The sequence below is a fragment of the Tupaia chinensis genome, unplaced genomic scaffold (genome assembly GCF_000334495.1).
Source record: "Tupaia chinensis unplaced genomic scaffold, TupChi_1.0 Scaffold139422_1, whole genome shotgun sequence".
Taxonomy (NCBI): domain Eukaryota; kingdom Metazoa; phylum Chordata; class Mammalia; order Scandentia; family Tupaiidae; genus Tupaia; species Tupaia belangeri.
The window spans coordinates 812,776-835,638 of record NW_006199308.1 but is presented as its reverse complement, the minus strand read 5'-3'; the positions used below and the strand labels follow the sequence as shown (position 1 = coordinate 835,638).

General features: G+C 42.2%; 1 protein-coding gene across 1 annotated transcript in view; it reads left to right on the top strand.

Moving 5' to 3' along the window:
- The window catches only part of PLA2G4A (phospholipase A2 group IVA), a 195,977-nt gene that overhangs the window by 8,870 nt on the left and 164,244 nt on the right, over nt 1–22,863 (top strand). Inside the window, exon 2 of the mRNA XM_006161871.2 lies at nt 19,104–19,206. Within this exon, the coding sequence (XP_006161933.1) occupies nt 19,174–19,206 (33 nt within the window). The 5' untranslated portion in view covers nt 19,104–19,173. The remainder of the gene's footprint in view (nt 1–19,103; nt 19,207–22,863) is intronic.

Below are 22,863 nucleotides of genomic sequence, written 5' to 3'. Positions count from 1 at the left end.
GCTTTGGTATGAATTACAATTTTCTGTGAGAAAAATAATTCCTATATATCATCTTATTAATACATATGCAGTCTTAGTGGGAACAAAGGACCTTTATAATACTTCCATCAGGTATTGGATGAAATAATTTAGATAGTCCATATTCTCCTTTTTCACCTAGGAATTTTACCTGCTGGGTCAAAAACTGCAGATGCTAGTGGCAACCAGGAATTACTGATCACCAGTCTGTATGCATTCTCCTTCCCTAATTCAGTAAGTTCTAATAAACTAGATGCCAGGCACCGTGCTACATTTAGAGCATCCCTGGGTGAATGAACCAAGTATAGTTCATTTCCTCCTGGAGAAGAGAGGGAATAAGTAAACAGAGGGTAAATGATCATAAAGGAAGCACAGCTGCTTCGGTGACCGAGAATAACTTGGGGGGACGAAGGGTAGAAGGGCCCGCTGGCAAGGAGAGCTGAAGCTGGAGATGGGGCAGAGAAGCTGTGTGTGGGAGGTGATGGGATGACATAGGCCAGGCCACAGATGGGGGCGGAGGCAGAGAATAGCGTTTGTAAACGAGGCAGCAAGAAGCAACCAAGAAATTAGTGGAAAACCAGGGATTCTGGGCAATGTCATGGGAATAAAGTAGGAAAGGTGATTCTAGAAGAAACAGGGAGGTTGAGTAAGATGGGAGAAAAGTAACCACTGCCTTGGTGAACGTGGAGGTCGCCCATGACCTTGAGAAGAGTGGTCTCAGTGGAGTGGTGGGGCAGGCACCAGAAGGAAGTGGAGCTGGTATGAGAGTGAACAGAGACTGAGGACCATGACGACCTGGACAGAGGTGAGCAATGGCCTTTTAGAGAAGTGTCAGTGACACAGCAGGAGAATGGAGAAGTCATGCAGCAGAGGAATCATGTGGATGAAGAGTCTAACAGGTTTGCCCATCAGATTATCCTGTTGAACATAAAGGACAGGACCTGTAGCCTAGTGGTTAAGGGAGCTGGATCCCCTATGGCTGACAAAGGTTCAGATTTCAACGCAGCAGCTTGACAAACACCCTGAGGTTTGTATGCCCAAAATCCTGATAGGGAGGAGAAATGGAGGGGAAGGGATTGTGGTGTGACCATATCCCATCTGGGGGTGCTTCCTCCCTCCCAACCACTGTGGGCGCATGTGTTCCCTGGCAATTAAAAAGGAAAATAGAATCTGATGACTCAGGAAGGAAGGACAAGGGCATCAGAAGAAAGTCCCAGAGGAGGAGACAGGGATTTTGCATTCGGAGAGTCAGGTGTGGGGTTGGGTCTATAAGAAGAGGGGCGTGCGCAGATTTGGTGATAGGAAGGTGAGAAAGTTCCCTAGTGCCTTCACAGTGAGGAAAGACGAGGTCCCCTGTGACCCTACGAGTGCAGAGGAGTGAGATGAGAGGCTTGAGGGGGAGACTGGAAGAAAGTCACTTTCCCCGCTGGGGTGATTGTTTGCTGGAGAAGCTACGAGGATGCCTCGTAGTGCTGAGAGTCTCTTGGGGTTTTGAGAATGTGAACCTAAAATGAAACCAGTCTGCCAGGTTGTGTGTTTTTTCTAGAAACGAGATGGTCAAGTTCTCCTAGAGTGGGTGTTTAAAAAAATAAAACCCCACAAAGCCAGAACTCCTTAATAAAATGAACACCAATGCGCTATGTAAAACAAAGACAAACCAAGAAAAACAAAAACGCCTCTCCCTAAATGCACAGAAATGCATGAGCTTGCAGAATACAGGTGCCTTTATTCAGGTAATTAGTGGCTGTGGGAGCACTCACAGGTCGGCTCCATTTCCAGCTCTCCGTAGCTTTATTTTCTCATTAGCTGCATTGCCTAGTTTGTTATTAATGCATTTACCTGTGCCAGGAGCCATCATGCTGGAATCCTTAATGTTCATGTCCTAGTTGGTCGAATAATATCTATTGTAGCTTTTTAAAAATTTATTTTAAAATTTAATATTTTATTTCCATGAATGAAAAAGATAGTGAGAGAGATAAAGAGAGATAGCACCCTCCAACAGAGTCATGATATCATGGTGTCGACTCCCAGCCTCAGAAGACCTGAAACGTGGGGATGATGCACGTGGGGACCAGAAGGGAACCTTGTCCTGTGGGGCAGCTTCCCAGAGTGTCACATTACCACTGGGCCACCATCTGGCCCCTGTTGTCCTTTGACGGTCCAAGCCTTTCCAGTTAGCCTCCCTGCCTTTAGCCCTAGCCGAGCTCTGCGTCTGGCCCATCTCACACTGCACTCATTGACTGCGCCAGGCTCCGGGGGCCACGGCAGTGCTCCCTTGAATAACGCTTTACAGAATTTGAACCCTTATGGTTCTACAAGGTCAAGATGTCTAAGGGCCAGCAGGTGGCATGGTGGTTAAGGACGCTGGACTCCCACATGGCCAACTGCAGTTCGAGTCCTGGACTTGGCAGCTTGCTTTCTCACTTTTCCTCTCACTCTTCTCTTTCTCTCTCACTCTGTCCTTCTCTGGTCAAATTAAAATAAATACACAAATGAAGTTAAATAAAAAAGATTAATAGACCATCGCCAAAGAGGGTGTTCCTTTTAGAGCCCTGATATCGGACCTTCCTTCTTCAATCTTTCATACATCCTTCACTTTCTTTTCTTTTTTTAATTCTTAGAGTTTTAGGGAACTGCTGGTTACAGTTTTTTAAGGACTCAAAATATTATTTTATGGAAATAGGGACATGCGTATTTCCTCAAAGTAAAAGCATTTTTCTTTAAGTCCGTTAGCCATTTCTTAGGAGTTTTTTAACGTGCAGTGCTGTAGTTTTGGACTAATGAAGACCATCCTTCTCCAGAGGGAGGGGGTGAGTCTGAGGCACAGCTGGGCAGGGCAGTGGGGGGAACAGGGTTGCAGGAGTGGGAGTGGGGGAGCCTCCCTGTGGTCCATGCACTGGAGTTCGTGTCCGTCTGCCCTCTCCCGGAGTCTCCGCCTGGCCCCCGAGGCGGCTTCCCTGGCCTCCTTTCCTCCCTACCTCCATGAGACACATCAGAATGAGAGCGTTCTGTGCTGTGTCCCTGTGGGGCTCCTATTTGCGAGGCTATGGTTTTAGCCACGGTTATCTTGCTTCCTCCTGTCCAGTTCCTCATCTGCAAAGTGAAAGGGAGAGTACCATGCTGTGTATGTTAATTTCATATTTAAAAAAACAAACTCCCGGAGGCATTATTTCTCATCAGCAGACGCGCGGCTGAAACCATTCGAGAGATTTTAACAATGTTCTCGGCGTAGTTCTCCGGCTCGTTGATCGATGATAGAGGAGATGGATGTTGCGTGTTTTGGAACAAAAGACAGTACTTTTCGCTCATTTCGACTCCTGTTATAAGGAACTCCTACGTGTTCAGTACGGCACTAGCAGAGGTCCGCAGTATAAAGAATGTCATTTTTGGTCATTTTGGCCTTTCTAGTTGCAGAAGTGGATGCGCTGAGACCTGGTTGTGCTGTAAGGTATTCAGTGAAAACTCGGTCCTTCCATGGAGTCCCAGCGTGGGTCTTTGGCTGTGCTAAGAGCACTAGGGAGGGGTCCCCATGGATGAATTCTGGTGGGTTTGTAAGAAGGGAAAGGAGACCTGAACAGGCAGAAACTTCCAGACTGCCACTTTACTGGAGACCTTGCCCTCTGTGGCACTGGAGTTTCACCAGAAATTGGTCCCTGGACCTCTGACCTTGAGGCATGAGCTGAATTAACCTCTATTTTTATAAATCACTCCATTTCAGATCACCCCAGTAACAGACTAATACAATAGTTCTGCGGGTCCTTTTGTCCTCAAGAAGTTTGCATCGGACTTTCAAACCATCTTGTACTTCAGAAAAGGAGAAGAGGAAATTGTACCGCCAGGCTCCAAAGTACGCATAACTGTCATTGAAAGGTCTGAAGAGTGTCCCAGAGGCATCTGTCTCAGGATGATTGGTCTCCTTCATTCACCAATGTTTTTATTTCATGAATTCTTTTTTTTTTTAAATTAAATATTTATTTATTTAATTCCATTTATTATTATTTTTTAAAAATTTGAACAGAGAGAGACAGAGAGAGCAAAAGGGAAAGTGAGGAAGCAACCGGCCAGGTCTGGAACTAGAACCGAGCACACAGAGAGAGAGAAAGTGAGAAAGCAAGCTGCCAGATCCAGGACTTGAACCGTGGTCAGCCACGTGGGAATGTCCAGCGCCTTAACCACCACGCCACCCACTGGTCCCTTTATTTCATGAATTCTAAAATGTCATCCTGTACCAAGGGTCTCTAGGTAGTAAAATAGGTTAGGAACCCCTTTGGCTACTCCCCTCACTCGCATGCTTCCTGCTTAGAGAGCTCGTAATCTGCAAAAGACCAGTTTCTGATTCATTTCAGAAATGAGTTGCCATTCATGCTCTCTCCATGCACGTTTTACAGACTTCTGAGAAGGAAATAGTGAACACGAGTTCTCGGTACATGCTAGAGTCCAGCGCTGCAAACTGCTGGTCTTTTTAGGCTTTAAGTTCACAGCAGTGCCTGAGCCAGGTGGGTGTCCGAGTCCTCTGAGCGTCCTCGGCGGCTGCTGTATTTTTTGCTCTGTCTGTCTCAATGACCACAGTGTACATACCTGTTGTGCGTGACAAGGCCTACCTCCCAGCAGCCAGAGGTCGTCACTGTGCTGGCTGACAGCAAAGCCAGCTCACCAGGCTGAGAACGCCCTCGCATTAACACGGCTCTCATGAAACGTGGAAGCCGGTTCCCTGGACTGTTTACCTTAGAGAAAGATAGACTTTCTTTTCCTGTGGAAATCTGGAGTACGTCATGAGAAAAAACAGCAATTAAAGAGGGAGTGGAACCCTCAACACAAAACGCAAACACTCCCTGGGGGAACATATTTGCAAAACGTCCAGTCCGGAGGGACAAAGCCAAGTGAGACAGTTCTCAAAACACGTGGCTATCCTGGCATTTTGTGATTCATTGTTAGGTGCATTTAAAAGTCTTAACACTGGGAATGTCACTGTGACCAGTTTCTTTGAAAAGGCAGACCATTATTAGTCTACATTTTCTGAAAAGGAATATATTTCACAGCCGTCTGTGTGGTGTGGGAAGAGGAATTTTCTAAGCAATCTCGTATGTGTACGTAAGCAAGTTATTACTATGATTTAAAGCTAGAAGCGTGTAAAAGATGCTTGTGTCTCTCTTTAGGCTGTAGTTGACCGATCAGAAGGCGAAATTACATTACTCATTTCCTTCAAATTCCTATCTTGAGCCTAGTCTATACCACCAAAAGATAACTTGGTAACTGAAAATGTTGGCCAAGCTAAAATCTATGTATCTGGCCTTTGAATTTTGGCTGCGGGTGAGGCAGAGGTGGGGTGGCCGAGTACCTGTGTGCTGTCACGGAGAGGAGATGGTACCTGGTGGGAAGGGAACAGAGCTGCCCAGTGGTTCCCGAACTGGGTCCACTCGCCTGGATTTGTTCATAACACTGTCTAGGCCTCAGCTTATACATTTGCAGAATGAAGTACTCCCTAGGTGGTGATTAGAGTGATTTCTTCCACCTCGAAAATTTCTTAACTTTAAAATATTGCCAGAATGACCCCTTGTTTAGGGGCTAGCAAGAGTGAAATGATGGAAAATAACAGCTGGCTTGGGAGTGAGGACACATTCTGCTTGGTTTGTAATGCAGCCTGCGAAACCGGGCTGGTCAGTTCTCTGACCCTTACAGTGGACAGGTTCATCTGGATTAGCACCTGCCGAAGGTGAAGCAGTGAAAGAAACCCCATGGTGCACCGTATTTTAGGTACATGGAATGTGTGTGTGTGTGTGTGTGTGTGTGTGTGTATGTGTGTGTGTGCAGTGTCAACCCTCTGTGTGTCTTGTCAATAATCACATGAGGGAAGCCGCCCCACCTGGAAGATGCTGTGTTGTCTTCAATATTGCCCCCACAGGGCTGGTGTTGAGGCCTATCCAGTCACATCTGGACTTCTCTGGTCGGATGGGACCCTCTCTCCTCAAGCACCACCTTTCTCTCTTCACCGCTGTGTGGTTCTTTGTTTAACTGCTGCCATTGTATTAGTGTGTTTGGGCTGAATTACCTCTCTTCCAAATGTGTACGCTGAAACCCTGAGTCCCTCTACTTCTGCGGACCTGGTTTTGAGAAAGAACCTTGAGAGAGGGGATTACATTAAAACGAGCCTGGGAAAGGAAGCTGTAGCCTGGCTAACTGGTGTCTCTTAGAGGCAATCTGGGGGCTGGCAGGTGGCATGGTGGTTAAGGGCGCTGGACTCCCACGTGACCGACCATAGTTTGAATCCCAGACCTGATGACTTCTGTTCTCACTTTCCCCTCTCCCTCTCTCACTCCGTCCTTCTCTAGTTAAATAAAAATACATACATACATACATACATAAAGTTAAATAAAATAATTCTTTGGGACTTGCAGTTAGCGTAATGGCTATGTCGCTGGACTTCCATGTAGTTGACCACGGTTCGAGTCCCAGACCCGGTGGCTTAAACTCACGCCCAGCATGTGGGCATGTGTGCTCAAGATCCTGAGAGAAGAATGGAGAAGAAGGGATTGCAGCGTGGTCATACCCTCTGGGAGGGTGATTTCTTGCTCTCTGTCTCTCTGTCTCTTTCTGGTGAATGCACATGCCCTATAGCAAAAACCTCTCTAAAAATTTTTAAAAAAAGAAGAAGAAGAGGAAATCTGAACATACAGAGACACCAAGGGCAAGTGTGCCAGAGGAGGGAGCAGGGGAGGACACAGGGAGAAGACAGCCATCTATAAGGCCAGGAATGAGGTCTCAGAAAGATCCAACCCTGCAATGCTTTGACCTCGGACTTTTACCCTCCAAAACTGTGAGAAGATAGGTTTCTGTGGTCTAAGCCATGGGGAGCTGGTCTTTTGATATGGGAGCCATAAAAAACTAATTCTAAGTGCCACGTCCCTCATGCCACCTCCCTGCGAAGACTCTAGTAGTTCTGTTACTTACTTCATCATGTCTCAGAACTACCTTTTTATTACAGTCTCTTTGGAGTGACAGAATGATGTAAGGAGAATTGGCATGTGACAGAAGGTCAGGGTTTGGGGGCCGTCACAACCCTTGGTAACCCAGGTGACTTGGACAGTTTCTCACTCGTTGAGAGACACAGCTTCTCCTATGGAGTGTGGGTAGAAGAATCCACCTTATTTTGAGTTGTCAATTACACAAATCACTTAGCCTTCCAAATTATTTAAAAAAATCCTATGGGGCCAGCAAGTGGTGTGGTGGTTAGGGTGCTGGACTCCCATATGGCCAACCATGGTTGGAGTTCAAGACCTGGCAGCTGGAAAATCATGCTGGGTGTAAATCCCTTCTCTGTTCTCTTCCTGGTGGAAATCCCAGAAGGAAAATGAAGGAGGAGGGATTGCAGCATGGCCATACTCCCTGGTGGTGAAGATTTCTTATTTTCCCTCTCTGTGGTAAGCACATGTGCCCTATGACAAAAGTCCTAAAAGAAAAAAAAAAAAAATCTGAACAGACACATCAAAAGTTAAACACTGAAAAGAATGACGCCTTAGAACAAAATTGAGGAAAGTCAGTAAAACTGAAAACAAAAATGTCCCTAGAGGAAGAATCAGAATCCAAAGTTGTCATAGTAAATAGGGTACATAGTTTAATTCCTAGATCAACCACTAAGAATATTACTTAAAAAGTTAAAACGTGAACAACAGTTAAAATGGGCCACCAGAATTTATCTACTCAAAATACGGAACAGAAAAATAAAAAAGAAATGAAACATATAGAAAACAGAGAGCAAAATGCCAGTTGTAAATCCAACCATAGCTCTAATAACATTAAATGTAAATGACTCTAACACTCCAATCAAAAGGCAAAGGTTGCTGAAATAAATAAAATTGAGCACATACAAAAAACTGGTGAAATCCACACACAGTCTATAGTTTAGTTAGTAACATTGTGCCAGTATCAGTTTTTCGCTTTTGAGAATGTGCTATGGTTATATAATATACTACACTGGGGAGAAATATGTGAAGGACAAATGGAAATTTTCTGTCACATTTTTGCAGTTTTCTTCATCTTAAATTATTTGAGAACAAAATGTTTTTTTTACAACAATATAATACATGTGAATAGATCTAATTTATATGTACAATTTTCCTTACACAATTATGCTCAAAGGAAGTAATCAACAGTCTTATGGAGAAATTATTGGTATAAGTCACTTTCTTCAGAAAAATATCATTGATCATGACTGTCAGTGAGTGCATTTTCAATCCCAGTCAGAAATGGGCACCTATCCATCTTTTTTCCCCTGTCACTGTTAACAGTAGCAGCAACTATTTTAGCTTTCTGTGGAATTAAGACATTTCTGGTCAACTAGCCACATTGAAGCATTAAGAAAATGTTTTTCTCCTCACCGTTACTTCAGTGCTGGAAACTTTACTGTAACCAGTTGCATAAACACTATCACCAGTGCTCATAAAACAGCGGGTTTTTGCTTTTTTTTTGTTTCTTATAATTAAGCTAACTAACCACTTGGTGACTGTGCATGGTCTTTAAATGTGAAGTAAGAGATACGAGGCTCATAGTTTCTTTCTGCTCTCTTTCCCCTTTTTTTCCCCCTATCCTGTAATTAGAAGCTTCCTGAACACTAATCAGAGGGAAATTTGGATATTCTTTCAACATTCCCTTGCCTATGCAGTGCAGCTCTTGGCTTTCAGTGAATGCTTGATAGTCTGTGGTCAGTCTAAAACCTTTCTAGTCATCTTGTCCGTGCAGCATGGACTTCTCAGGAAAAGTGAACAAGAACCAGAAGTCAGACCAAAGTGTCTCTTCACGTCCTCTGACTCTGCACACAGAGATATGGCTGGAGGGAAAGTAGGGGTTATTTTTAGGGTTGTGCACCTTGAGGAAAGGATAGGAATGCCAGGATCCTTGTCTCCTTCTCTCCATTTCAAGGTGCAAAGAAGAGGGTATTAGGAGGATCCACATTTAGGTGGTGGCAGCTTCTCAACTGGAGTCAGACTGAAGTTCAAGTCTGTCTCCTCTTTTTTTCTATCTGTGGGGTCCTGATCCTCAGTTTCCTCATCTGTAAAATGAAAAAACAAAACAAAACAAATGGAATTAAGACATTTCTGGTCAACTAGCCACATTGAAGCATTAAGAAAATGTTTTTCTCCTCACCGTTACTTCAGTGCTGGAAACTTTACTGTAACCAGTTGCATAAACACTATCACCAGTGCTCATAAAACAGCGGGTTTTTGCTTTTTTTTTGTTTCTTATAATTAAGCTAACTAACCACTTGGTGACTGTGCATGGTCTTTAAATGTGAAGTAAGAGATACGAGGCTCATAGTTTCTTTCTGCTCTCTTTCCCCTTTTTTTCCCCCTATCCTGTAATTAGAAGCTTCCTGAACACTAATCAGAGGGAAATTTGGATATTCTTTCAACATTCCCTTGCCTATGCAGTGCAGCTCTTGGCTTTCAGTGAATGCTTGATAGTCTGTGGTCAGTCTAAAACCTTTCTAGTCATCTTGTCCGTGCAGCATGGACTTCTCAGGAAAAGTGAACAAGAACCAGAAGTCAGACCAAAGTGTCTCTTCACGTCCTCTGACTCTGCACACAGAGATATGGCTGGAGGGAAAGTAGGGGTTATTTTTAGGGTTGTGCACCTTGAGGAAAGGATAGGAATGCCAGGATCCTTGTCTCCTTCTCTCCATTTCAAGGTGCAAAGAAGAGGGTATTAGGAGGATCCACATTTAGGTGGTGGCAGCTTCTCAACTGGAGTCAGACTGAAGTTCAAGTCTGTCTCCTCTTTTTTTCTATCTGTGGGGTCCTGATCCTCAGTTTCCTCATCTGTAAAATGAAAAAACAAAACAAAACAAAACAAAACAAAAAACAAAAAACAAACCCAAAAAAGGTCCCTAGAGATCAGCAGGAGGCATGAGTGGAGGTTAAGGAGGCTGGACCTCAGATGGCCAACTTCATAGTTTAAGTCCCAGACCAGTGGCTTAAAAATTGCCCCTGCCTCAGTATCAGGTAGTCTCTATCCATGTCTTGCTGCCAAATGCAGTAGTGGCCAATAGGTAGTGAACAGAGTGGTTATGAATGGAGTTTCAGGAAATGAGAAGAGGAAATGAAGTTGCTGACATGAAACTTTGGTCTCCAGCAATGGATTTTCTCTCAACATGTAACGTAAACATTCCTTTTTTGAAATTTCACTTGTTCTGACTTTTTTTTTTCAAGTAGAGATTGGTATTTAATACTCCTTGACATTAAGAATAATTACAAGTGAAAAGTTGGGACACACATAAGAGAGAGAGAATGCTAACGTCTTCTGTGAATTTCCTTCATGCGTACATCTGGCCTGCCTCTGAGGGCCACCATCCATCTAGCCACCAAACAAATCTTTATCCTGAACCTGCTATGTTTTAGACATGTGCTAAGCATTGGGGACAAGTCTGTAAACTGGAGAAATAAGATCAGCCGCCCAAGACATCTTTAGTTTTCTCTGGGAAAGCCGACATTGTGGAATCAAGAGTTTGCAGAAGGAACAGGCAAACCAAACATACACTTGTGGTCACGGAAGGCTTCCCTGTGGAAGTGACATCTGAATGGAGCCCTGAAGAACGGGTCAGACTGGGTCGGTGAACAGTAGCTTCCATGCGGCCCTCCATGGTCTGCCCCTGCTGGTATTTCCAACCTCATCATAAACCACTTTTGCTTTTGCTAATCGTTCTCCAACCACTTGTCTTCTCTTGGTTCCTCAAACTGTCTGCCCGGAACCCTGCATTTCCAAACCCACTCCCTCCTCACCCTTTAGGTCTAGTTCCTTTCCAGATCACTGCATCGGGTTGTTCTTTGTGTCTGTCTTTTGGTTGTTTTAGTTGGTTTATACAACTGTCTTTGTAATTACTTCATTTATTTCCGGGATTACTCACTTTCTGATTGCCTTCTAGAAACGCAAACTCCGAGAGGGAAGGGAATGTGTATAACTCATCACTTAGGCCTCACCGGTTCCTGGAACAATGCTTGCACATAGCAGTTTTGACTTAAATGTTCATTGACTGGGCCAGCAGGTGGTGTAGTGGCTAAGGCACTGGACTCCATGTGGCTGACTATGGCTCAAGTCCTGGACCTGGCCGCTTGAAACTCACACCAAAGGTGTGTGTGTGTGTGTGCATGCCAAAAATCTGGAGAGGAGAATGGAGGAGAAGGGATTGCGTGTGGCCATCCCCCCCCGCGGGGTTATTCCTCACTTTCTGTCTCTATGTCTCTCTTTGTCTCTCTGGAGAACACATGTACCTGATAGCAAACATCTCTCAAAAAAAAAAAGTTTGTTGACTATGTGTGTAGATAGAAGAGTGAGTGGGAGAGAGCATAGCACATGGAAAGAAAGGAAAGAAAACAGTATAACTGTACTGTAGTAAGAAGAGAGTGATGGGTTGAAGCCAAGGAATTAAATAGAAATCTGATCCCAAAGTCTTTTAAGACCAGTAATTTTCAAATAGCTATTAATGGGTCATGAAATCAATTCAATTCCCCATTTCAGTGTGCTGTTGCCAGCATTCGAACAAGTAAAACAACAGGGCACATTGTTCTTTGCAAAATGATCACATTGAGCTTTTGAACCTGGTTTATGTATGTGTGTGTATATAATTTGTGTGTTATGTTGTGGTGTGAAAAGGTTTCCCTGCTTCGGTTTATAGTACATAAGGAGGTATGAAAGCCACAGTTGTGGACCATGAACGGGATTTCTGATTTTCTATGAACGGGATAAATCTTTTCACCAAAGGTAGGTTGCACGATTTCCTTCAAGTCGGAGACATGAATTGCAGAAGATATTACCACGTTTAGCAAGATGTGAGCATGAAGTCTTAGGGCAGGCTGTATTTATTTCCACACGTACAGGACCTCCCTATAATTTTGAAGATGGGGCCTATGCCTTATTCATATCATTGCATTCTCAGTGCCTCACATAGAGTAGGTAGACAGAAAAGATGTATTTGATAAATGAAAAAAGAGCTCTTACAGGACCAGCAGATGGCACCATGGTTATGTTGCTGGATTCCCACATAGTTGAGTGTAGTTCAAGTCCCGGACCCGGAGGCTTAAAACTCACACTAGTTGCATGTGCGTGTGTGCCCAAAATCCTGACAGGAGAAGGGAGAAGGAGGGATTGTGGCATGACTGTTCCCTCTGTGGAGTGATTTCTTGCTTTCTGTCTCTCCGTCTCTCTGTCTCCACGTAGTGCACGTCCCCTATAGCAAAAACCTCTCTCTCGTGAAAATCATAGCTCTTGTATAAAGCTACTGTTTGTGAGCCAAATGGCCTTAGAATCCAGAAGATACTTTTCTGCTATGCTGCTGTTATTAGTACGCTATAAATGGACGACTTTGGTGAGAATAATCTCCATAGTCCTATTTACTTTTTTTTTTGTTGGAGAAGTTTTTGCTATAGGGAGCATGTGCTCGCCAGACAGACAGAGAGAGACAAAGAGAGACAGAGAGATATAAAGCGAGAAATCATCCCCCAGGAGGGATGGCCACGCTGCAATCCCTTCTCCTCCATTCTCCTCTTGGGATCTTGGGCACGCACGCACACACGCCCAGCATGAGTTTTAAGCCACCAGGTCCGGGACGTGAACTGCAGTCGACTACATGGGAGTCCAGCGACATAGCCATTATGCTAACTGCTGGTCCCCAGTTCTATTTACTTTTTTGAGAGTAATGTCAAGTTTAGAGTCTGTAAGACCTCCCCATTTCATAATACACATGTGTCTGGCTCATCATTTGCTCCCGAGCTCCTTGAATAAGGCAAAGTATATTGTAAGTACTTGTTTTTGAATGACAAACTCATCCAAATTTTCTGAATTTCCACAGTTGTGATAATAATGAGAACCAATAGTACATCTTTCAGGTAATTGCAGGGTGAAATTAATGACCAGTTCATGTAATCTTTATCTGAAAAGGAAAACTTACATGCATTGAGCATCTATTATGGGCTGGCTACCCTTCTCAGTAATTAACTCATTTAGCCCTTACTGTAACGCAAAGTTTAGTGCAATTCACATTTGTGGGAGAGTAATCTGGGTTTTAGAATGTGAAATGTGTTTATATTAAAGCTCGTTTGGTCCCATTTCTTTAATGAAGAAAAACAGTGTTTTTCTCCTAGTCATTGAATTTCGGATATTATTTGCCCTGACATTGCTTTAGCTTCTGAAAGGGAAGGCACACTCTAAAGAATTACTACTACTGCAGCAATTTTAAGACCTTATTTTTTTTGTTTCTTTGTTTATTTGGCTGTAGGGCATGTGTGATTGTCAGAAAGAGACAGAGAAAGAGCAAGAGAGGGAAAGTGAGGAATCATCCCTTGAAGGGATGGCCATGCTGCAATTTCTTCTTTTCCAGTCTCCTCTTGGGATTTTGGTCATGCACCTATGTGCCCAGAGTGATTTTCAAGCCACAGGGTTCGAACCACATAGCTGGCCATGTGGGATCCAGAGCCTTAACCTCCATGCCACCTGCTCGCCTGGCCTCGTGCCTTTTTTCTTTTTCTTTTTTCTTTTTATGGCAATTGCTGGAAGGCATGTCCACTCACCACAGAAAGACAGAGGGAGAAAGTATCCACTAATGGGGTGTAGCCACACCGCAATCCTGTCTCCTCCACTTCTTCATCCTGTTCAGACTTTTGGACCCTCATGTACACATATCTGGTTGTTCTGCAAGATGCAGGGGCCAGGATTTGAATCTCACAGTTAGCAGTGTAGGCTCTGGCTCTCTCTTTTTTATTTGGAGAAGTTTTTGCTAGAGGGCGCATGTGCTCACCAGAAAGACAGAGAGAGACAGAGAGAGAGAAAGAAAGAGAGAAGAAATGTGAGAACCCCCCCCAATGGAAGGGTGGTCATATCACAATCCCTTCTCCGTTTATCCCTCTTTTTGGGATTGGGCATTAACACACACACTCCTGGAGGGTTTTGCAAGCTGCTGGGACTGGTACTTAAACCCTACAGTTAACCTGGTGGAATTTAGCTGCCTTTGCTGCTACAGCACTGGCTGCCCCCAAATTATTTCACTTCTTACGAATAATAATATAAGAGAAATATAGATAGTTAGGGTGAGAATGAGCCAGGAGCTTTTTCTTTTCTTTTAAATTTTATTTATTATCATTATTATTTTTAAATTTGCTACAGGGCACATGCAATCACCAGAGAGGGAGAGAGAAAGGGAGAGAGAAAAAAATACAGAAGGAAAGTGAGAAAGCAAGCCTCCATGACCAGAGGCTTGCCATGTGGGCGTCCAGCCCCTTAACCCCCATGCCACCTGCTGACCTCTAGCCAGAGAATTTATTTACTGTATTATTAGTTTTTAAAAGAATTATTTAATTTTATTTATTCACTCATTTATTTTTAATTTGACCATAGAGAGACATAGAGAGAAAGAGAGGGAAAGTGAGAAAGCAAGCCACCAGGTCCGGGACTTGAACTGTGGTCAGCTATGTGGGAGTGTCCAGTGCCTTAACCACCACACCACCTGCTGGTCCCTCTACTGTATCATTTTTAAGAATATATTCCACTGGGCCAGCAGTTGGCATAGTGGTTAAGGCACTGGACTCTCACATGGCCAACCTTGATTGAAGTCTTGGACCACGTGGCTTGAAACTCACACCAGGTGTTTGTGCATGCATGCTCAGAATCCCAAAAGGAGAATGGAGAAGAAAGGATTGTGTCATGACCATCTCTTCGGGGGGGGTGGGGTGGGGTGATTTCTCACTGTATGTCTATCTCTCTGTCTCTCTAGTGAGTACACACACCCTTTAGCAAAAATCTCTCTCTTGGGACCAGCAGTTGGCATAATGGCTATGTCACTGGACTCCCACGTGGTTGACCACGGTTCGAGTCCTGGACCTGGTGGCTTAAACTCACGCTAGGCACGTGTGCGTGCATGCCCAAGATCCAAAGAGGAGAATGGAGGAGAAGGGATTGCGGCATGGCCATCCCCCCCTGGGGAGTGATTTCTCACTTTTTATCTCTCTGTCTCTCTCTGTCTTTCTGGCGAGCGCACGTGCCCTATAGCAAAACCTCTCAAAAAAACAAAAAACAAAAAAACCAAGAACAAAAACAAAAACGAAAAACAAAAAACTCTCTCTCGCTAAAAAAAAGGAATGTATTCCACCACTGGCTCTTGAGAATTAGCTGTATTGTGATTTAGAGACTAAAGTAGGCACACTTTGAATTTAATCAGCACAAAAATATCGGCCATACTGATCGAGTAAGTACTTACTGGTCCTCTAAAACAAGATTTAATAGAAATAGCTCCCAAAACCCTGAGAGTGGGAAATACTAAGTAGGATCTCGTTACTTGATGTCAGTACACATTTCTTGGATTATGAATTTGAAAACCAGTCACAGGTTACCTGAGTGCAGTTTTGCTGGTTATCTTATGAGACTGTCATTTCTTGTGTACAGACAGAGTGTGAAGAGTACGTAGAACTGGGACCAGCAGTTAGCATAATGGTTATGTCTCTGGACTCCCATGTAGTCAACCGCGGTTTGAGTCCTGGATCCGGTGGCTTAAACTCACACCAGGCATGTGTGCGTGCGTGCCTAAGGTCCTGAGAGGAGAATGGAGGAGAAGGGATTACGGCGTGGCCATCCCCTCCTGGGGGGTGATTTCTTGCTTTCTGTCTCTCTGTCTCTGTCTGGCTGTCTGGCCCGCGCATGCGCCCTATAGCAAAAACCTCTCAAAAAAAAAAAAAAAAAGAGTACGTAGAACCTAATAAAAGGAACAGTACAGTGTGTGGGGAGTGAGAAATCATCTTTATGTAATGTTTGTATGAGGATGGTGAGGGGGAAATAATATAACAGAAAAAGAGAAACCCATGCCAGTATTGAATGGTGAGAGGCTGTAGAGAGATGAGGACCACACCGTTTATGGCTGAATGGAGGATGGGCTTTCTTTGACTTGATTAAAATGCTCACATTTGACTGGGCTTGAAAATGACTCTCTGACTTGTGTGAGTAAATTCTCTTATTCTTTCATTCACTCACTCACTCATTCCCTCAGTTTTTGTCATTCACTCATTTAACAAATATGAATTGAAGTCCCATATGTGCCTGAGCTAGGAATGTTACAAAGAATAACACACACACACACACACACACACACACACACACAATCTGCCTTCATGGAGCTTATTTTAATGGGGAAAAAGACAAGAAACAAAAACAGAAACAAAATAAAACAAAAACCCCACAATGAAACCTATATCTAGTATCGTTTACATGGTGATAAAACCAGAAATTGATGTTTTTTGGCCAATTTTTAAATTACATTTAATCACTGTACATCTTTACAGTGTGCAGCATGGTTTTCCCCAGCGTGAATACAGTGCGTAGCAGTCAAGTCAAAGACATTACTGTATACTTTATCATCAGCAGGTAACTTTCCATTTTTGTGTCTATTAAATGTACTGTTTGTTTTAAGAGAGAGTTTATTTTTGCTATAGGGCATGTGTGCTTGCCGGAAAGACAGAGAGACAGAAAGCGAGAAATCACCCCTCCTGGGGGAATGGCCATACCACAATCCTTTTTCCTCCCTTCTCGTTTCGGGATTTTGGGCACACATGCTCATGCGCCTGGCTTGAGTTTTAAGCCACCCGGTCCAGGATTTGAACCACAGTCAACTACATGGGAGTGATAACGGAACGTAACTATTACACCATCTGCTGGTCCCTGTACGTTTTTTCCCCGATCCGCTTCCACCCACCCCGATACTGTCTCTATCTGCAGTTGCCCTTTCTGCTGTTCTACCTTCTAATCTTTCAGCCATTCCATATACGCTAAGCTGGGACACACAGTGCCTTTCTTTTAGAGCCTGGTTTACCTCAGTATTAAAGCTTTCATATTTGTCCACTTTGTATCAAATGTCAGGGGCTCATTGTGGCAATTTTAAGTAGTGTGGCCAGAGAAGGTTCCAGTGGGAAGCTTATGTTGAAATAATAACTCGAAAGTTACTGACAATACCATCCAGATTCAACCAAAATAATGGAAACATGATTGCTAAGGAAATTACTGATTGGCTAATGTTATCAATAAAATTTTCTATTTGGTTTCAAATGAGCTGATAAAAAATACCTCATGCTTTAGAAGGTAAAAGTAATCATGCTTTAGAAGCTTAAGAAATGACTGATTAAAGTAAGTAAATGTGGGCCAACCCGTGGCATGATGGTTAAGGCAGCTGGATGCCACATGGCTGACTGTGTGGTGGAAATCTTGAACCTGGTGGCTTGAAAAACATGCCCGTGTGTGTGCATGCATGCCCAAGACCCTGAACGGGGAAATGGAGGAGAAGGGTCTGTGGTATGACCATCCTCGTGGGTGAGCACACCTGTCCTCTGGCAAAATTACAAAAAAAGAAAGTTAGAGAATGTTTTACTTCTTTTTTTTCTTTCTTTCTTCTTCTTTTTTTTTTTTTTTTTTTTTTGAGAGGTTTTTCGTTATAGGGCGCATGCGCTCGCCAGACAGACAGAGAGAGACATAGAGATAGAAAGCGAGAAATCACCCCCCAGGGGGGATGGCCACGCCGCAGTCCCTTCTCCTCTCGGGATCTTGGGCACGCAGGCACATGCGCCCAGCGTGAGTTTTAAGCCACCGGGTCCGGGACGCGAACCGCAGTCAACTACGTGGGAGTCCAGCGACCTAGCCATTACGCTAACTGCTGGTTCCCATTTCTTTTCTTTTCTTTTTTTTTTTTTTAATGTAAAAAGAATGATCCTTGATGGGTCAAATTAAAGAACAGGGGGAATTTCGTTTTCCACTTTTCTTATAATAATCACTTTATACTTTTCACATTAAAATTGATAAAGGAAGTTTTAAAATCTAAAGGCATAAAAGAAGAATCTATTTTTTATACGAAACCCTCAAATTCTCTTTTCCTTTTACTCTAAATAAGTGAATATGCATTGAAATAGGTTGGAAGGATACACATCAAATAAATATTGAGAATACCCTTTATTCACTTTAGCAGTTCATGTTTGTGACAGTGAGCAGCAGTCATGTTTATGATTTTGAAAGGTGATGTTTGAAATGATAAGTAGTTTATAAAAATAATTTGATTTATGTTGAAATAAAAACATTTCAGAATGTAAATTCTAAGCATAAATAACACAGATAATTGGAAGAGGTTCAAATTAGAGGTCACTTATGTGATCCTGAAATGCTAACATATTCTATAAACACTAAAAGGGAAAAAAAATCTATAAATGGAATAGCAAAGATATTCATTGAGGACCAGCAGGTGACATGGTGGTTAAGGCACTGGATCCCACATAGCCAATCATGGTTTGAGTCCTGGACCCAATCACTTGAAAATCATGCTGGATGAGGGATTGTGGAGTAGCCCTTCTGCTCGGGAGGGGGTGATTGCTCACTTTCCTTCTCTCTGTTTCTCCTTTCTCTCAGGTGAATGTACATGGCTTACGGCAAAAATCTTAAAAAAAAAAAGTTTATTGAATAGTTTTTTCCATTTGTTTTTTAAAATAGCATGGAATAATTATAAAAGAAAAGTATGGAGAGTATTTTTCCTTTAAACTATTTCATTTAACCACTTCCAAAGTAAACTGGTACTTCAGAATGAACAAACATTTCTTTGGAAATGTCATTACATTACTAAAGTTCAAATTCAATATGAATGCATTTTTAAAATTGCTAAAAAATAGCTAAGGCAGAAAATCTTTTCTTATTGGGAATTCGTGCAATGTTGAACCAACTGAGAAAACAATGACATGTGACTTTTTAATCATAAGCAGAACAAAAATCATTTTAATTTTCCGTAATTTAATGGATTTCTCATAAAAAACTTGGCAAATGCAAAAAAAAAAGTTCTTGTGGTTTCCTAATAAATACTCCCGGAATAAATGTGAGCAAATAAACGTGTAAGTTAAACAGTACTATCACAGTGCTCCGCCTTTCTAGCTCCGTGGGGATAACCATTCATACTCCCAAGGAGGGACTTCCATCCAGCAGTCCCCTGGGGTGCAGACACTGTCCTCTGCACATGCTCATCACCATTTAAATCTTGGAACTGCCTCAGTGAGGAAGCCTAACAATACTGATTGTTTATTTTGCAGGTTTTAAAGAAGTCGGAGTGCCAGAGAAGTTCTTTGAAGTGTGAAAAGATTTCCTGTCATTGAAACCACAATGTCATTTATAGATCCGTATCAGCATATTATAGTAAGTCATTCACTGTTTATGAATTCTTTCTGGGAGAGAGGGCAGGTATAGTTCTGTGTGTGAGTATCGCTGGCGTTTCTAGTAAAGTAAAACTCCTGGGATTGGTTATTTTTGTCTTTGTTTTTTAGAGGTGTTTGCCTTTCGGGTGTGTGCACTCACAGAAGAGAGAGAGAGACAGAGACAGTGAGAGCAAAAGGGAGGACTTCCCCCAGGGGGATGGGTATGCTGCAATCCCTGCTCCTCTATTCTCCTCCCATGATCTTGGGCACTTATACACACATGCCTGGTATGATTTTGGGCATGTACACACACGTGCCTGGCATGATTTTCAAGTCATTGGTCTGGGACTTGAACTCTGGTTGGCCATGTGGGAGTCCAGTGATGTAATCGCTCCAACTGTCTGTGGGCCCTCCTGGATTGGTTATTAAACTCATATGAACTTAACTGCCAGTAGGCTATAGTCCATAATATAACAAACCTTTTTTATCATTGTGAGTTTTAGTACAGAGGGACTTGGTTGGAAAAAGTATCAAAATATATGCAATAGTGCTGAACTTTTATGGAACAATAAGTAGATATAGTTGTCACTTAGCAATTATCAGCCTGTGTAAGTACACTTTTCATACAATTTGATGGAGAGAAGATGAAAGAACTTCTGAGTTCAGGGCTATGTTTTGATATGCACCTTCAGGTTTATTAATTATGTAAACTTTCCCTTACTTAGGTATGTTTAAACAAATTTTTCTATAGATGGCTAATTTGTAGTTAAGAGTTGAGTCATTCAAATTTTAGTATGCAGTTTTCCAAGCTTGATCGAAAATATACATTTTTTTCTCTTTTTTAAAAAAAGAACTATTTATTTCGCTTTATTTACTATTGTTTTTTAATTTGCTATAGGTGCTCACCAGAGAGAGACACAGAGAGAAAGTGAGAAAGTAAGCTGCCAGGTCCAGGACTCGAGTCATAGTTGGCCATGCGGGAATCCAGAGTCTTAACCACTATGCCACTAGCTGGCCCCATATATTCTCTTTTGATCAAGATAAAAAAGAGAGATTTCTTTGCTGAATTCAATATTTGAGACTCACGTTTATATGAACTAGAAATAGATTTTCTAGTTATTAAGGAATAACCCAGTCTCATTTTTACTTAAAATGAAATGCTGTTCTCTTATCCTCCATTATTCTTTAGCTACCATCCTCTTTCTTGCCGTGCTTGGATAACAAGACTTACTGTATTATATCTTCGTCCTACCTTCTTCCCCTCCAGTAACTACCTGAATCACTGAAACCTGGACTCAGCTTTTTCACTGCACAGAAAGGTCTCAATGGCTTTCTTAGTGCTAAAGTCAATAGGCTTTTCACTCCCTCCCTACCCTCCCACCCTCTTTCCTCTTGGAACTCTTCTCAGATTTCTCTAGTTCTGTTTCTTCTGCTTCCTGTTGGTTACTTTTCAATTTTCCTTTGCAAGCTTCTCTTTCTCTTTAAGTATTTCTTAAAAAATAAGATATAACATGTATAAAGTACATAACTTTTTTAATAATTATTTCTATTTAATTTGATTTACTATTATTATTTTAAATTTGCTATAGGGTGCATGTACTCACCAGAGAGAGATAGAGATAGGAAAAGTGAGAGAGCAAGCTACCAGGTCCCTAACTCAAACTGGTTAGTCATGTGGGAGTACAAGACCTTTCCCACCCTGCCACCTGCTGGCCCAGTACATAACTATTAATTATTAAGCTTGATGGATTTTTTTCATATGTAGTCTACCCATGAAAACATCACCTAGATAAAATACACCTTATATTGTGTAGTTGGAAAAGTCATGATGTTTTCTATGCAAAAATGCATCGTGATGTTTCCAATGCTGTAATAAGTACCCCAGAAGACTTGTTCATGTCTCTTTCAGTCAATACACACTGCCAGAGTAAACCACTATTTGACCTCTGTATTGTAAGAATTGCCTATTTTTGACCTTCATGTAAATGTCTGTATTCAATATTATGTCTGTGAGATTCATTCATCTTGTGAGTAGCAGAATTTTACATGTTTGTATTGCTGTACAGTATTTTATTATCTGAATATACAAGGATACTTTAAAAGTTGCTGGAGATGCCACCAGCCAATGGCATAGTGGTTATGTTGCTGGACTCCCACATGGCTGACCATGGTTCAAGTGTTGGACCTGGTGGCTTAAAACTCATGCCGGACATGTGTGTGTGCGTGCCCAAGATCCTGGGAGGAAAATAGAGGAGAAGAGATTACGGCATGGCTATTCCCCTGGGGGGGCGGTGATTTTTCATTTTCCTTCTCACTGTCTGTCACTCTCTCCTGCCAGTGAACACATACACCCTAAGGCCAAAAAGAAAAAAAAATCCTCTAAAAAAACCACAAACAAAACAAACAAACAACAACAACAACAACAAAAACAGTTGCTGGAGAGCCAGCCTACGGGCCTGGTGGTTAAGAAGCTGGATCTCACATGACCACCACAAATTGAGTCCTGAATACTATGGTTTGAAAACATGCACAATGCATGTGTGCCCCAAATCCTGAAAGTAGGTGGAATTGGAGGATTAGGGATTATACTGTGAACATATCCAATCGTGAGGGGATGCTTTCTTGCTTTCTTTTTCTCTCTCCGACAAACACACATGCTCGCTGGCAAAAATGTAAAAAGTTCCTGGAAAATGGGGTGAAAGTATGAATTTATTTGGGTGCAAAACAATCTTGAGATTCATGCATGTTATTTATATACACATTTCTATGAACTGTTTGAAGACCCCTTCTCCGAATGCCACAATTTATTTGTCTAGTCTACTGATAACCTCATATCTTTGGTGAGTGACAGTGGTATTTTGGTGTATCCAACACTCATATGTGTGTGGCTTGATTTCTGTCCATTCTGATTGGTTTACGAGTCTGTGTTTAAAAGAATAACACCAATCTAAACTAATTTCTATGGCTTTTATGTGTGTCTATATATGATAGTGTAAATCTTCCAGTTTTTCTTCTTTAAGATCATCTTGGCCATACTTAATCTTTTGCCTTTCCATATAAATTTTTGAATTTGTTTGTTGATTCACACACGCTTACACATACACACGCAAGCCACTGGGATTTGGATTGGGACTGTAATAATTCTGTATTTTAATAAGGAGAGAGATGACATGATAACAATATTGAATCTTCCAATCTATTTACAAGCCATGAATATAATCCGAATCTTGCTTAAATCATCTTTAATTCCTTCAGTAATATATTGTAGTTTTCAGTAAGAAAATTTATGTTGTATAGATCAATGCATTTCTTGATATTTGATGTTTTGATGCAATTGAAATGATATTTATTTATAAATTTTATCTTCAGACTCAGCCCCAGGATCACGGGCATAGGTACCTGTGCATACCTGGCAAGTGCAGGGAGACCTCAGGACACAAACTTGGGACCTCCCATATGGCCTCAGCAACACAGAGCATTGTGTTGACATTGTATCACTGCGGCTGACCCACAGTTATGGATTTTTATCAAGGAATTAAAAATTACTAGGTTCTTTTTAATTGCCTTTTCATCTTACTGAACCATTTTTATAATGTATGTGTTAATCTTTTATTTTCTTACTTGACTACTTCGAGAGAAGTGGGTAGTTTCTATAACT